Source organism: Dromaius novaehollandiae, chromosome 2 (genome assembly GCF_036370855.1).
Source record: "Dromaius novaehollandiae isolate bDroNov1 chromosome 2, bDroNov1.hap1, whole genome shotgun sequence".
NCBI classification, from domain to species: Eukaryota; Metazoa; Chordata; class Aves; order Casuariiformes; family Dromaiidae; genus Dromaius; species Dromaius novaehollandiae.
In genome coordinates this window covers 150,800,530-150,812,201 of record NC_088099.1, presented here as the reverse complement: position 1 = coordinate 150,812,201, position 11,672 = coordinate 150,800,530, and the positions used below count along the sequence as shown (strand labels likewise).

Here is an 11,672-nt window from a genome sequence, read left to right as displayed (position 1 = left end):
ACGCCAGCCTCACCAGGCTTGCTCTACCGGAGCTCATCCCTAAACCGAAACGGGCGGAGGCGGCGAGGGCGGGGCGGACTGGCAAGTTTTGAGCGCTGGCGGCCGGCCCGAGCGCGGAGCGGGCGGGGAGCCCCCAGCCTCGCCGGCAGCTGCGAGCGGACGGGCAGCGGCGGCCCCGGCTGCTGCTCGCGCTGCCGCAGCGGCGCGGCTGCGGGCCGGCGCCGGACTACAACTCCCAGCGTGCCGCCGCGCCGCCCGCCCGCCGCCGCCGCCGGCACAGCCCGCCCGGCTCGGCTCGGCGCTGCCCGCCCGGCTCGGCGCGGCGCGGCGCTGCCGCGGGAGGCGGAGGTAGGGGCGAGGTGCGCGCGGCCGCGGGGGCTGCGCGGGGGCGGCGCGGCGGCAGGGCGCCCCCGCGGAGGGGCGCGCGTGTGCGTGTGCATGTGCGTGTGCGTGTGCGTGTGCCTGTGCGTGTGCGTGTGCGTGTGCGTGTGCCTGTGCGTGTGCCTGTGCGTGTGCGTGTGCGTGCGCGGGGCCGAGCCGCGGGGTGGCGGCGCTGCGTGTGGGTCCGGTCCTGCCCGGCCGCGGGGCGCCGCGCAGGGCGGCGGGTCCCCCCCGGTTCTGAGCGCGCGTTGCCGGTTGTCCCTCACACGTAATTTACGTGCTGGGCACGGCTTGCACGGTGCGTGTGAGCGCACATGCATCCAAATGTGTGCTGGGCATCCGCTGGGCTGCGGACTCTCCTTAATGACACAGGGTATTTGGCTCCGAGAGGGGATAGCGGGTGTAGTAATTGCAGATGGGAAGTAATAGCCGTTGTTGAGTCCCCAGTCTTTGAGGCGTAATTTCATTCCGAAAGCTCTTAATCAAACTGGAGATCTGCTATAGGAAAGCACTGCTTTTCCCGTAGGATTATCAGATTTCCTCCAGAGAATACAGATCCCGGATTACAGAGCTACATGGGATTTGCGTGTGGCTTTCTAATTAGTCCGTGAATCTGAGTTTAAAATTCTTAATTTGGGGGATAAAAAGTTACTTGCTTCTAGAAGAATAGAGAGCTCTGTTCGCTGGCATTTTACGCAGTTATTCTGGTTATCCCCTGCTCTGTACATGTCGTACTGCCTTAATTGGATATTGGTGTCAAAGGTTGATTAGGCTCCCTAATAGATTTCTGATCTGCAAGAGGATTGCAGCTTTAAGTGCGTGGTTAAAACAATCGTGTTTGCCGTCTCCCCTTGAACAGTTGAGAGGAAGACTGATGTATTGAATTTATGTTATCTGCTCTTTGGTTTATTAATGTATCATCATGAGGTTGTCGGGTTTGGTTTTTGTTGTTGTTGGCTTTTTTTTTTCCTTTTCCTCTGCTATTTCATTTGCAGACTGAAAAGAAATGAATGTCAGAGGGGATTTGTTTAATCATTTAACAGCTGACACAAGCCATGTCCCTAACAAAACGCTGCTGAAAGAGTAGAAGATTCCTGGGATACAGCGGCGCCTGCACCGGGATGCTGCTTGGGCGTGTGGGGGGCACCGTGTGCAGCGGGATGCCGTAGCCCGGAGCGGGGGCTCGCTGGGAGCGTCCGATGGCGTGCATGGAGCTGCTCTGCCTCGCCAAGCAGGGCGGGCAGGCCGCGCTGGGCACCGGCGGCGGCTGGAGTTTGTGCCCCCCTCCCCGCGAGCCGCAGCGGCAGCAGCACGACGGGGGCGACGTGCACGGCAGAGCAGCCGCTGCCGGGGCAGCCCTGGGCTGCGAAAGGCAGGGCAAGTCCTCGCTGAGGGCGGCCGAGCCCAGCTCAGCACCCCTGCCCTCCCCGGCGGGCGCCTCTTGCCGGGAGTACCCCACTGGCCCCGGCGGCTCCCAGCCCGGCTCCCAGCCCCATCGCTTGACGGGGGAGGAGGAAGCAGGGAAGAAGAAAGCCTGCTGCTGCGCCCAGGAGCTTGAGACGTCGTTTACCTACGTGGATGAAAATGTGAACCTGGAGCACGCAAGAAGTCTCCCCTCCCCGCCGAGCGGCGGCTGCCAGGATCCCCCTCCGCAGCAGGACTCTTGCAGGGAGCTCCCGCCTGCCTGGGGTCACGATTCCCCGTCCCTGGTCTCCGAGGAAGATGACGCCGCCTCAGAAGCAGCCTCGGGGAAATCCGTAGACTACGGGTTCATTAGTGCCATTTTGTTCCTGGTTAGCGGCATTTTGCTGGTGATTATTTCCTACGTGGTGCCCAGAGACGTGACTGTGGATCCCAACACGGTGGCCGCCAGGGAGATGGAGAGACTGGAGAACGAGAGCGCCAGGATTGGGGCTCACTTGGATCGATGCGTTATCGCCGGGTTGTGTCTCTTGACCCTGGGGGGAGTGGTGTTGTCCAGCCTGCTCATGATGTCCATGTGGAAAGGGGAGCTGTACCGGAGGAGCAGGTTTGCGTCCTCCAAGGAGTCTGCAAAGCTGTATGGGTCCTTCAATTTCAGGATGAAGTCTGGCGCAAATGATAATATGTTGGAGCTATCATTAGTTGAGGAAGATGTGCTTGCCATAGATAATTAGTATGGTCATGACTTTTAAGGCAGCATTTCTACAGGAAAATATGTTTCATTAAAGAAAACAGATGCAGCTTAAGACAGCTGGTGATGCAGTTTATTTGTCTGACAAGAATGGTTTTTTTCTTAAGCTCTATAGCCGAATGTTTGCAATATATGAGCACTTGTTGTAAATGGAAAACAAGCCAGAGAAAATGCGGTCAATATAAAATGATGAAAACCACTGAATAAAAAGAGATTGGTGATAAGTAGGTTCCTCAGATGCTCCTTTATCAGAATATAAAATATTCCTTCAGTCTCTTGCCTGTATAATTTCCTTATTACTCCCATATAAAACAGGAACATCCTTGCCACTTTGGAAGCTGTTAATTGTTGCAGCCTACAGAAGGTTTATTACCAGCCTACTTGGCATCATATTAAGAAGCAGGACCAATAATCAGATAGCAAGACTGACATTTAATTAAGACATGTAATTAATTTAATTTAATTTTAAGCTGACCCCTTCTCCACCATGAGTGAGAGCTAAGGAAAAAAAAAACGAATATGACTTGGTCATTGCTTAGCACAGATCTCCCGCACTTTGGAACAATGGTGCAATTAGTGATGATTATTTAAAATATAAAATAAGGGTCAAAGGGCAGGGGACCATATGGCTCACGGTATTGGTAGGAGACAAATGGCTCTTTCAGCTTGAGGTCAGTGGTTCCATTTCAGTTCAGATTAGCAGTGACTGATAACCATTAACTTCTGATAGCTATAGTGGCCCATATGAAAGAAGTTCAGTTCCTAATGGACAGACGTCTTGGTATGAAAACTGCCATAACTTGAATTAACTGATCTCCTGTTTGGAGTCTCAAAAGACTCAAGGACTGAAAAAGCAAGGGGCAGCAGGCACTGAACACTTCTCCTGCAGTGCAGACGCCAAAAGAAACTCGGGCTCAGCTGCAGAGCTCTGCTTAGACCAGGCCCGTTTGCATCGTACTGGTCCCTTTGAAACTTCAGTGCTACCTCCCCAGGCTGTCAGCCTTCTCACAACCCAAAAGAAGACATCCAAACAGAGCTTTGGGGGAGCTTTCATTTTAGAAAACAATTTATTTTAGAAAGTTAAATAAAAATAAATTTTCAGGAAATACAAAAGCTAAATATCAGGCAGTCAGGCGGGCTGGCGTGGGACTCAGCGTAGCGGATGGTCAAGGGTCCGTGTTGCTGTTGATCATAGCTATGCGGCATGGTAGCCAGAAACCTCTTCCACTGGTGGTATTTACTTCAGTTTCAGCCAGTTTCTGTGGAGAGTTAGAGCTGCATTTTTGTGGTGCCAGGAAAAACAACAAGGATTGTTGTACGCAGTAATGTCATTTCTTACTGAATGGTGGTGGCTAATATATATATATGTATGTCCTATCCTCTGGCACAGCCAAATATCAGGGAAGAGCTCTGTCCGTGCAGACTTGGCTTGATAGAAACACGTGGTTCACTGCTGCGGTGCTGTCAGTCATGAGCTAAGTCTGAAATACCAGGAATATCCAGTGTTTTAAAATCTAGGCTCGTTTCCAGCTGCAACGCCCCCGAGATACCTGAGGAGGGGTCTCGGAGGGGGGGTCGGCATTACCTCCCTTTGTGGGGGTCTGCGAGGAGCCCTCTCCTGCCGGGCTGGGGCTGTGGCCGGCCATTGGCGGCTCCCGAACCGGAGCTCCCAGGGTGTCGGGGTGTCCGGAAGGCCCCGAGCGCTGCCGGGCTGCCGCGGCCGGGCCCAGGGCGCTCCCGCAGCGAGAGGAGAGGCTGCACTGCCGGCTCCTTCCCTGGCCTTCACGCGGTGCCTGCGGCCTCTCCCCTGCACTCTCCGTCTTCACTCTGCCCGTCGTGGGCGGACGGTTTCGGAAGTTGCGCGGTGGAAGCGCGGGGTCCTCCCGCGCACCAGGGCCGGGCGCTGCCCTGCTGAGGAGACGGCGCGGCCCGCGTTACGTGTCTGCCCGCAGGACGGGGCTGTGGGTGCGCGTCACGACATCGCGCGGGCTCGATGACAGGAGCTCCCCAGCATCTAACGGCACCCGTGGAGAGCTCGTGGACGTGCCGTCGGCCACGTGGATCCAGTACCTAAGATAACCGCCTGGAGTAGCTCCCACGTGAGAGGGGAGGCCCCCGGCAGCGAGAGGCGGGTGGCGCAGAGAGGGGACCCCGGCGCGGTGACGTGGGGCGTCATGTCAGCGCGGTGAAAGCGCTGCCAGGCCGGGCCCCTCGCGGGGATTGCCGCCCTACGTCTCCTCACTTACGCAGCGGGAGCTCTGCGAAGGAGGCTAGCGGTTTGCAGAGCCATTATTTTTATTTTTTAATGATACATATGCAGTAAATTGGAGTACGTTCCGTAATTGCAGCTGGATGACAGCTAACGCTGTAAAGATCACAGATTTCTTGTAAGAACTGTGGCATGCCTTAATGCTGATTATTAGCACTAGAAAAGGGAACGCTCCCCAGACTGTCGGTATATTATTATTAAGTGCGAAGTTTTCTGACACTTTGTAAAATGCCTGTCACAGATCATGGGCCTGCAACATTTAAATGAACCCTCAAATGTTCCCTGAACATTTTAACGAAACCTAAGTCAACATACTAGTCTAAGTATGCACTGCAGAAATGCGAGGAATACAAATTTTTAAGTAAGAGAGCTAACACAGTTTCTTTATTTTGGTGTTAATGTGTGCTATGGAAGAGGGGAAGGAAGGCTTCCCGAGCAAAGAGCGCAGGAGTTGAGCAAACAAAAACTCTCAGGACAGTTCTCCGATCACCAAACATTATACCTTTACAAACTGTAAGGCTGTGTGGGTTGGTGACGTGATATAAAACCACTGAACTCTCAGGTTTTAATGATGTACAGTGTGATAGAAACCAAAACAGTTGTCTAATGGTTGACTCTGGAAAATGAATGTATTAGTCCACCCGCCCAGTGGATGAGTGTGCATCATTTCAGTCACTAAAGGCAGTACCAAAGGCTGAGGCCAAGGGAAATTAATTGCCCTCTCGTACACCTTAGCAGTTTGATTTCCTCTGCTCGAAATTTAAATGCTTTAAGGGTGCAAGTGTGAAGAAAATTGTGTTTTCATCGCCTGTGCTAACCTTGTTGCATGGATCGATGGAGAGCTTCGTTCTGTGGGGATGTCAGTTTGTGGGTGCAGCGGGTGGGTTTTGTAACTTGGAGATGTGCTGTGATTAGTGCCACAGGACGACCAGCTTATTACCGACTGACCCAAATAGTAAAATATGACACTTTCCTGTTTTCTACCTCATGATGTGTCAACTGGCCGAGTGGGTGCCAGGCTGTGGAGCCGAGGCTCTATCTTATCATCCTCTCTCTTTCCCTCAACTCGGCCAGCCTCAGGGTGCAGGTGGCCCCGGCCGGGCAGGAGGAGCTCCCTACTCCTCCTCGGTGCCGCAGCCTGGCCCAGGGGCGAGTATCGACCCTGAAGAGCCGCAGGCAGAAATTAGCATTGCAGCTCAGCCTCGACTGTTACAATAGCTCCGTGCTGACTGTGGTGTTCGTGGTTTATCTCCCTTGACCGGAAATTTGTGACCAAGGCTGGCCATTTGGAAACTACCGAAAGCCTACTGTGGGCTATCGCCAAAACCCAGGCCCATCGCGACACGCTCCACAGACCCGTTATGGCTGTTGGTATCAAGCCCATGTCTCCATGGACAGCCAGCCTTGCTTTCTCACTGCCATCCTCTGAAGCCAGACCTGCAGCAGAAAAAATTAAAACTCTCTCCTAGGAAGCTATGCTGGGTTGTTGCTGTTTTTAATATGTTTACAGTTTTTTAATCTTTGTAATTCTTTTAAAAATCTGTCCGTAATGAACATAATGTTTACCAACTGGGAAAATAACTGATTTAATCCCGTAAAACTCTTTTTTGACCTATTAACGGGCAAAATGTAACATAATGGTTCATTGTGAGCTTTTCGATAGTGCATTTGATGCCTTATTATAATAGTAATAGCATTCTGTACAGGAAAAAAATAAAAATCTGTAAAGCTGAGTTCTGTCATTGTGGCTGTCCTTTCTCTTTGCTGAGCTGCTTATTGTAAGAGTTTTCTCTTCCCTTCACATATCAATACCTATCTGGTTTGTGTATCAATACCTGTCTGGTTATGTATCAGCTTCTCCTCTTTACAGAGGGCATAATCTCTCATTATTCAAGTTGCAGGGAGTTGTGTCCAGGACTTTGCCGAACGAGGGCTGAATTCAGAGCGGAAACTACAGTTGCAGCTGGACATGGACTTGGAGGTTGCCCCTTAGCTTGCCCAGTTATTTACCCCCACACCACCCGGCTGTTACTGCCCTGTACTCGTGGTTCTTTCCCAATCAGAAAGTGAGGAGTAACTCTACCTAACCCAGGGTATTACCAAAAGAAAACAAAAAAGGGGGGCAAAAGGGGGATTAGTAGGCAGGTATGAGAGGAGGTGCTGTGGTGGGGAGGTGGGCAATGGGCACCTGTCCATGATGGCCATCAGTATTACGGCTGCATTGCCCCGTCCTTACCCCTTGCCTGGCTTGGCCGCAGAGTGGCCACGGGAGAGAGGCAGCCGGGTATGGCGTTTGCTGCGCAGAGCCGTCTCAGCTTGCTGCTCGGAAATGCCTGGAAAAGATGTAGAAGGAGAATCCTCCTCTTCCAACAACGTGTTTGCTGCTGCTCCTCCCGAGCCCAGGTAAGAGAGCGAAGTGCTGGACCCAGGGCAGCGAAGGGGAGCTGCTCGTGTGTGTACCTGCCTGTTGGGTGCTCATCGCTGAATCAGGCCCTCAGGGAAGTCAAGGAACGACCACCCAGCCTGAAACCTCCTCAAGGTTACAGACAAGCCATGTCCCAGCCTCCCTGGGCCTGCGTGTTTCAGGCAGCAGCAATCTGGAGGCTTATGGCTGAGCAGGATTTTTGAGGATCTGTGGTTTCCTTCTGTTTTTTGGGTTTTTTTTTTCTTCCCCCAAATGGCCAATATATGTCAGTTAAGCATCCTAACCACCTTTGACAACCTCTATTCCCATTCAAATGTGATAGGAATATATATGATACAGGTTATGCCTTGTAATGTTGCATTTTAGACTGTATATGACTGGATCAGACCTTATCTTGCTGCCTTCATGTTGATCAAATCGTGTGTAGGAGTGCCACTGATTAATTTGGATTCAGGCTGGAGCAGGGACTGTCTTCCTTTCTTATTTGTTTCTATAATACCTGGTACAATAGGGCCCCGATTCTCAATTCAGGTTTCAAGCTATTACTGTATGGCAATAACAAATGTGTCCCTAAGGCAACTAAATTGACTGCAGGAAAATTGCACTGGTGCCAGATATAGCTATGGTGTACATCCAATGGTTATTAAGAGGTTAAGAGAGTAGGTGTATTTATAGATATGACAATCCGTCAGCTTAAAGATCTAGAAGGCTTTCTAACTAAAAGCAAACACTGAATTCATTGTTACTGTTTTTTACAGGATTCTTTTTGATCTTATCTTTTTACATTTTGAAGAACTCATCATAACGTATTATATTCACAGGGTCTTTTTTCACATGTGCATAAGCCCTGACAAGGTCAAGGATCTTGTAGACTGCAGGGAGGTGAGATTTCTCCGATTCTCTTATCAGTTTAAATGAAATTGTGGCTGTTATAAATTAGCATAAAATCAGACAAGACAAGAATCTCTTCTTTGAAATGAACCTGGTTAATATTTCTTTGTATAAACATAAATGTGGTACTCATTCTAGAAATTCAGCCAAACAATGCATGTTTTTAATAGATTTTTCAATACAAATCCACAATTAAGATATTTTTGCAGCCTTGCTGTATTAAAGACTTGCAGGCAGTTTTCTGCTCATTTATGTACAGATTTTTCTGCCTTTACATATACTAAGCAGAATTTATTCTGAGGTATTACCATTAATTGAGTTGCACTTCACGTGTGTTTGCTTATCACTGTGAATAAAGGCATTGCAATCTAACAGATTTTTTTTTTTTAATCCGCAGCCCAGTATTTGCTGTACTAATAACCAGTGCTTCCATGTGAATGTATGCAACAACTCAAGAAGTGAGATACCACGTGGCATGATACATCATGTTTACATAAAGCCTCCTGCACTTAAGATAGCAAAGCACTTTATGGAACATATACTGCTCCCATTTTACAGATGAAATGGCTTGTTTCCATTACCCAGAGAGCCAGTAGCAGAGCTGAGAAGAGAAACCTAGGCCTCTAAGTCACAGCCCAGCACTCTAGGAAAAGCTTAATCATTACGGTGCCCCTAAAAGAAATGAATCAGAAAGGACTGGCAAATGTTTAAAATTTTTTTCTGAAAGGATGCCATTGAAGTTTAATTTCTGGTACAAAATAACATAAATATTTCCTAGCAAGTCAACCCAAATTAATTTTTGCTAATACTTGCAGGAATTTGGGGAAGGATTTGCACTTTCAAGGCATTTGTGTTATAGTAAGCTTTTTTATAATGTTTGAAAAAATCAATAGGCTTCTTTTCAAATTAAAAAACCCATATCTTTATATCAGAACAAAAAGCTTCTGTTTTCCAATAATAGTCTCTGCTGTGACAGATTTGCATGCAGGGAAATTTAGCTATTGTTGAATAAAACATTTCCAGAAGCAAAATTGATTAAGTCCCTTTTGTAGAGGGGGAAAAAAAAATCAATTCCTCCCATTAGAAGTATCTAAAAGATGTTGATCTTCTAGAAATGTAAATAAAGTCCTTTAATCACTATTCTCCTGCTGCAGTGTATCCATCTAATGGAGATTGGGTTTTGTCTCTTTATAGCTTAAAATAAATTTGGTTCAAATCTAACATAAAGCAACTTCTGACAAACTAGCCAGAGTAACTGCACTTGAATATAAATAATATCAAGTAGCTAACCTGACATTTTGGTATTGCTTTTCTCAAGGATTAACTGTTCATGAAATAAATATATGTATGTTTGATAACAATATATCCAAGTGGGGAACAAATATATATTCACTGAGAAGCAGAGTAGTAGAAAGTATGTGACTATTTTCAATTTCTATGTATTACCTTTCTGATTTCATGTATAAAGAGAGCACTTTCAAGATCTCTTGATCAGTAATTGGTAAGGACTATTAAGGGTCATGGAGGACTATCAACAGAAAGATGCAGCGTCTCTCGCTCTGTAACTCTCTAAGCTTCTGATTGCTAAAGAGTTGGGAGACCATGCCAGTGAATGTCTGCCTGTTTAAGATACAGCAGTATCTGCTGCCGGCCACAATTTTGTGATAGATGGACCTTTGATTTGATCCTGTCTGACCCAGTATTCTCAAAACTTTGTGCTTCTCCTATAGGAAGAATACCAAGTAGTTGCTTTGCCTTTGTGGCTTCCCGAAGAAGGAACTATGAATCAATAAGTCACAGTCTTCCCTTTGTTTTTTCTTCCCTACAGGAAGGTAAACCTGTCTGGGAGAGATCCTGAGAGGTCGTTTTCTAGTCTCATGGAACTTCCTTCACCCTCCATCGGTCCTCAGCGATAACTGAGCATGGCTGTGAAATTGCTTTACTCAATTCCCTGGGCACTCCAGGGTGAATTTTATCAGACTTGCATGATTTGAAACCATAATGTATCTGTGTAGCCTCTTTTTTCTACTCTATTCTAGCCAAAGTTCTTAATAACTTCTAAAGTCTATGTATAGTCTGAATTATTTTAGCCCTTTTAATGAAGTGAAGAAAAAAGTGCTGTAAGCACTTCAGCCTTCTGAGCATCATTTTTCAGTTGTGTTCCTCCCTCCCTCCCCACAAAGCAGAAGACCAGTTCTTCCCTTGCCTTTTTTTCCTTCTAGTATAAGTATGGACCACTTCCTCACCACCTTTCTTTTCCTTCTAGTGAAATCTCATTTGCTGTCCTTGCCTGTTGTCCTCACAAACATTGTGCAATACTTCCATACCCATTATTAATTATTTGTCCAAATTTCCACAGTGGGGAAATTTCTTTCTTAAGTTTCAAGTCACTGGCCCATGATTAGTTAAATCAATGTTTATTGTGCTTATTTTTTTCACATTTTCACATTTCACATCTGTGTCCTTAATTTTGATTAAGAATTTGCTAAATTTCCCCAATTTTTTTTCTTTTAGACTTTAATTTCATGGGAGTGTACCTACCAGCTCTTTGAATTTACTGAAGTTTCTTGAGGCTCCTTGTCTCCAGGCCGGAATAATCTGCTGTGCCGGCTCAATACTGTGTTCATTTTTTTTTCTTGAACAAGTTCAGCTTGGTGACCAGCCTGGTGATGGGGTTCTGCACGCCATCCCACCTCCATTCATTCCTCACCCAGCCTTTCTCTCTTTCACACAGGCAGCAATGGGCCCAGCTGGAGATTTTTGTTGCACTCTTGCTCTTTGAACTTCCAAACCATGTTACTAAAAAAAGTACTTCTAGCTTGCTCATGGTATCAAGTGGCAATGCAGAGCTATTGAGATTGGAAATGTCTTCAGTTAAACTTCACAGGCTATTGAAACCAGTCCTATCAACAGGCGAGTTAGAGACAAAAATCAATATTGGACAGTGCTGAAATGCCTCTGTTCAGCTGCTGTTTTAAGTGGCCGGTACAAACCTTTCAAATTATGTTGCCAACAAATGGAGGAAATACAGCTTTTAAAAAGTCAGAGAATTATTAATAGTGTGTTTGACCTGCAGACCTGCACAGTCTACAAGAAGAACATCATTTGTCATATGCTACTGCCTTAAGCCTAATTCTGCAGCCTCCACGGGGAAGCACTTCCTCATAGACGTGCATGGCAAAGAGTGAGGGTCAAAGAATTACAGCCGCGATGGACTGTGGGAAGGAAGGAGAGAAGGGACGGCTCGCTGTCAGCCCCTGAACAAAAAGGGAGGGACACAGAATCCACTCACCTCATACATCATTCACACACTAATGGTGTTGTGCTGGTGTGTGAGAGAAGAGCACTAACTGTGCTGAGTTTACACTTTTAGCTACCCAGCAGGAATAGAAAAGTATGGAGAGACACAAACATCAGATGTCTTCATGAGCAAATAAATGAATGCTGCTGCAGCAGCTGTCCTCAGCATCTCAGGAGCTCGCTGGTACCCAGCACCTCCGACCGGGCTCGGTCTGTTGTGCAGCATGAAGACC

The 11,672-nt window shown here is 47.8% G+C and overlaps 1 protein-coding gene across 2 annotated transcripts; it reads left to right on the top strand.

Annotated features, from left to right (window-relative positions):
• Nucleotides 1-274: 274 nt before the first annotated feature.
• Nucleotides 275-6,556, top strand: TMEM74 (transmembrane protein 74). Of its 2 annotated transcripts, none has more exons than XM_064507804.1 (2): nt 275-348; nt 1,377-6,556. In XM_064507804.1, exon 2 carries the CDS (start codon nt 1,581-1,583, stop codon nt 2,535-2,537), a length of 957 nt encoding a protein of 318 aa, XP_064363874.1. In that variant the 5' UTR covers nt 275-348; nt 1,377-1,580; the 3' UTR covers nt 2,538-6,556. The 2 variants fall into 2 exon arrangements, with proteins under 2 accessions (XP_064363874.1, XP_064363875.1); XM_064507805.1 differs by having other exon boundaries at nt 290-348; nt 1,425-6,556.
• The last annotated feature ends 5,116 nt before the right edge of the window (nt 6,557-11,672 follow it).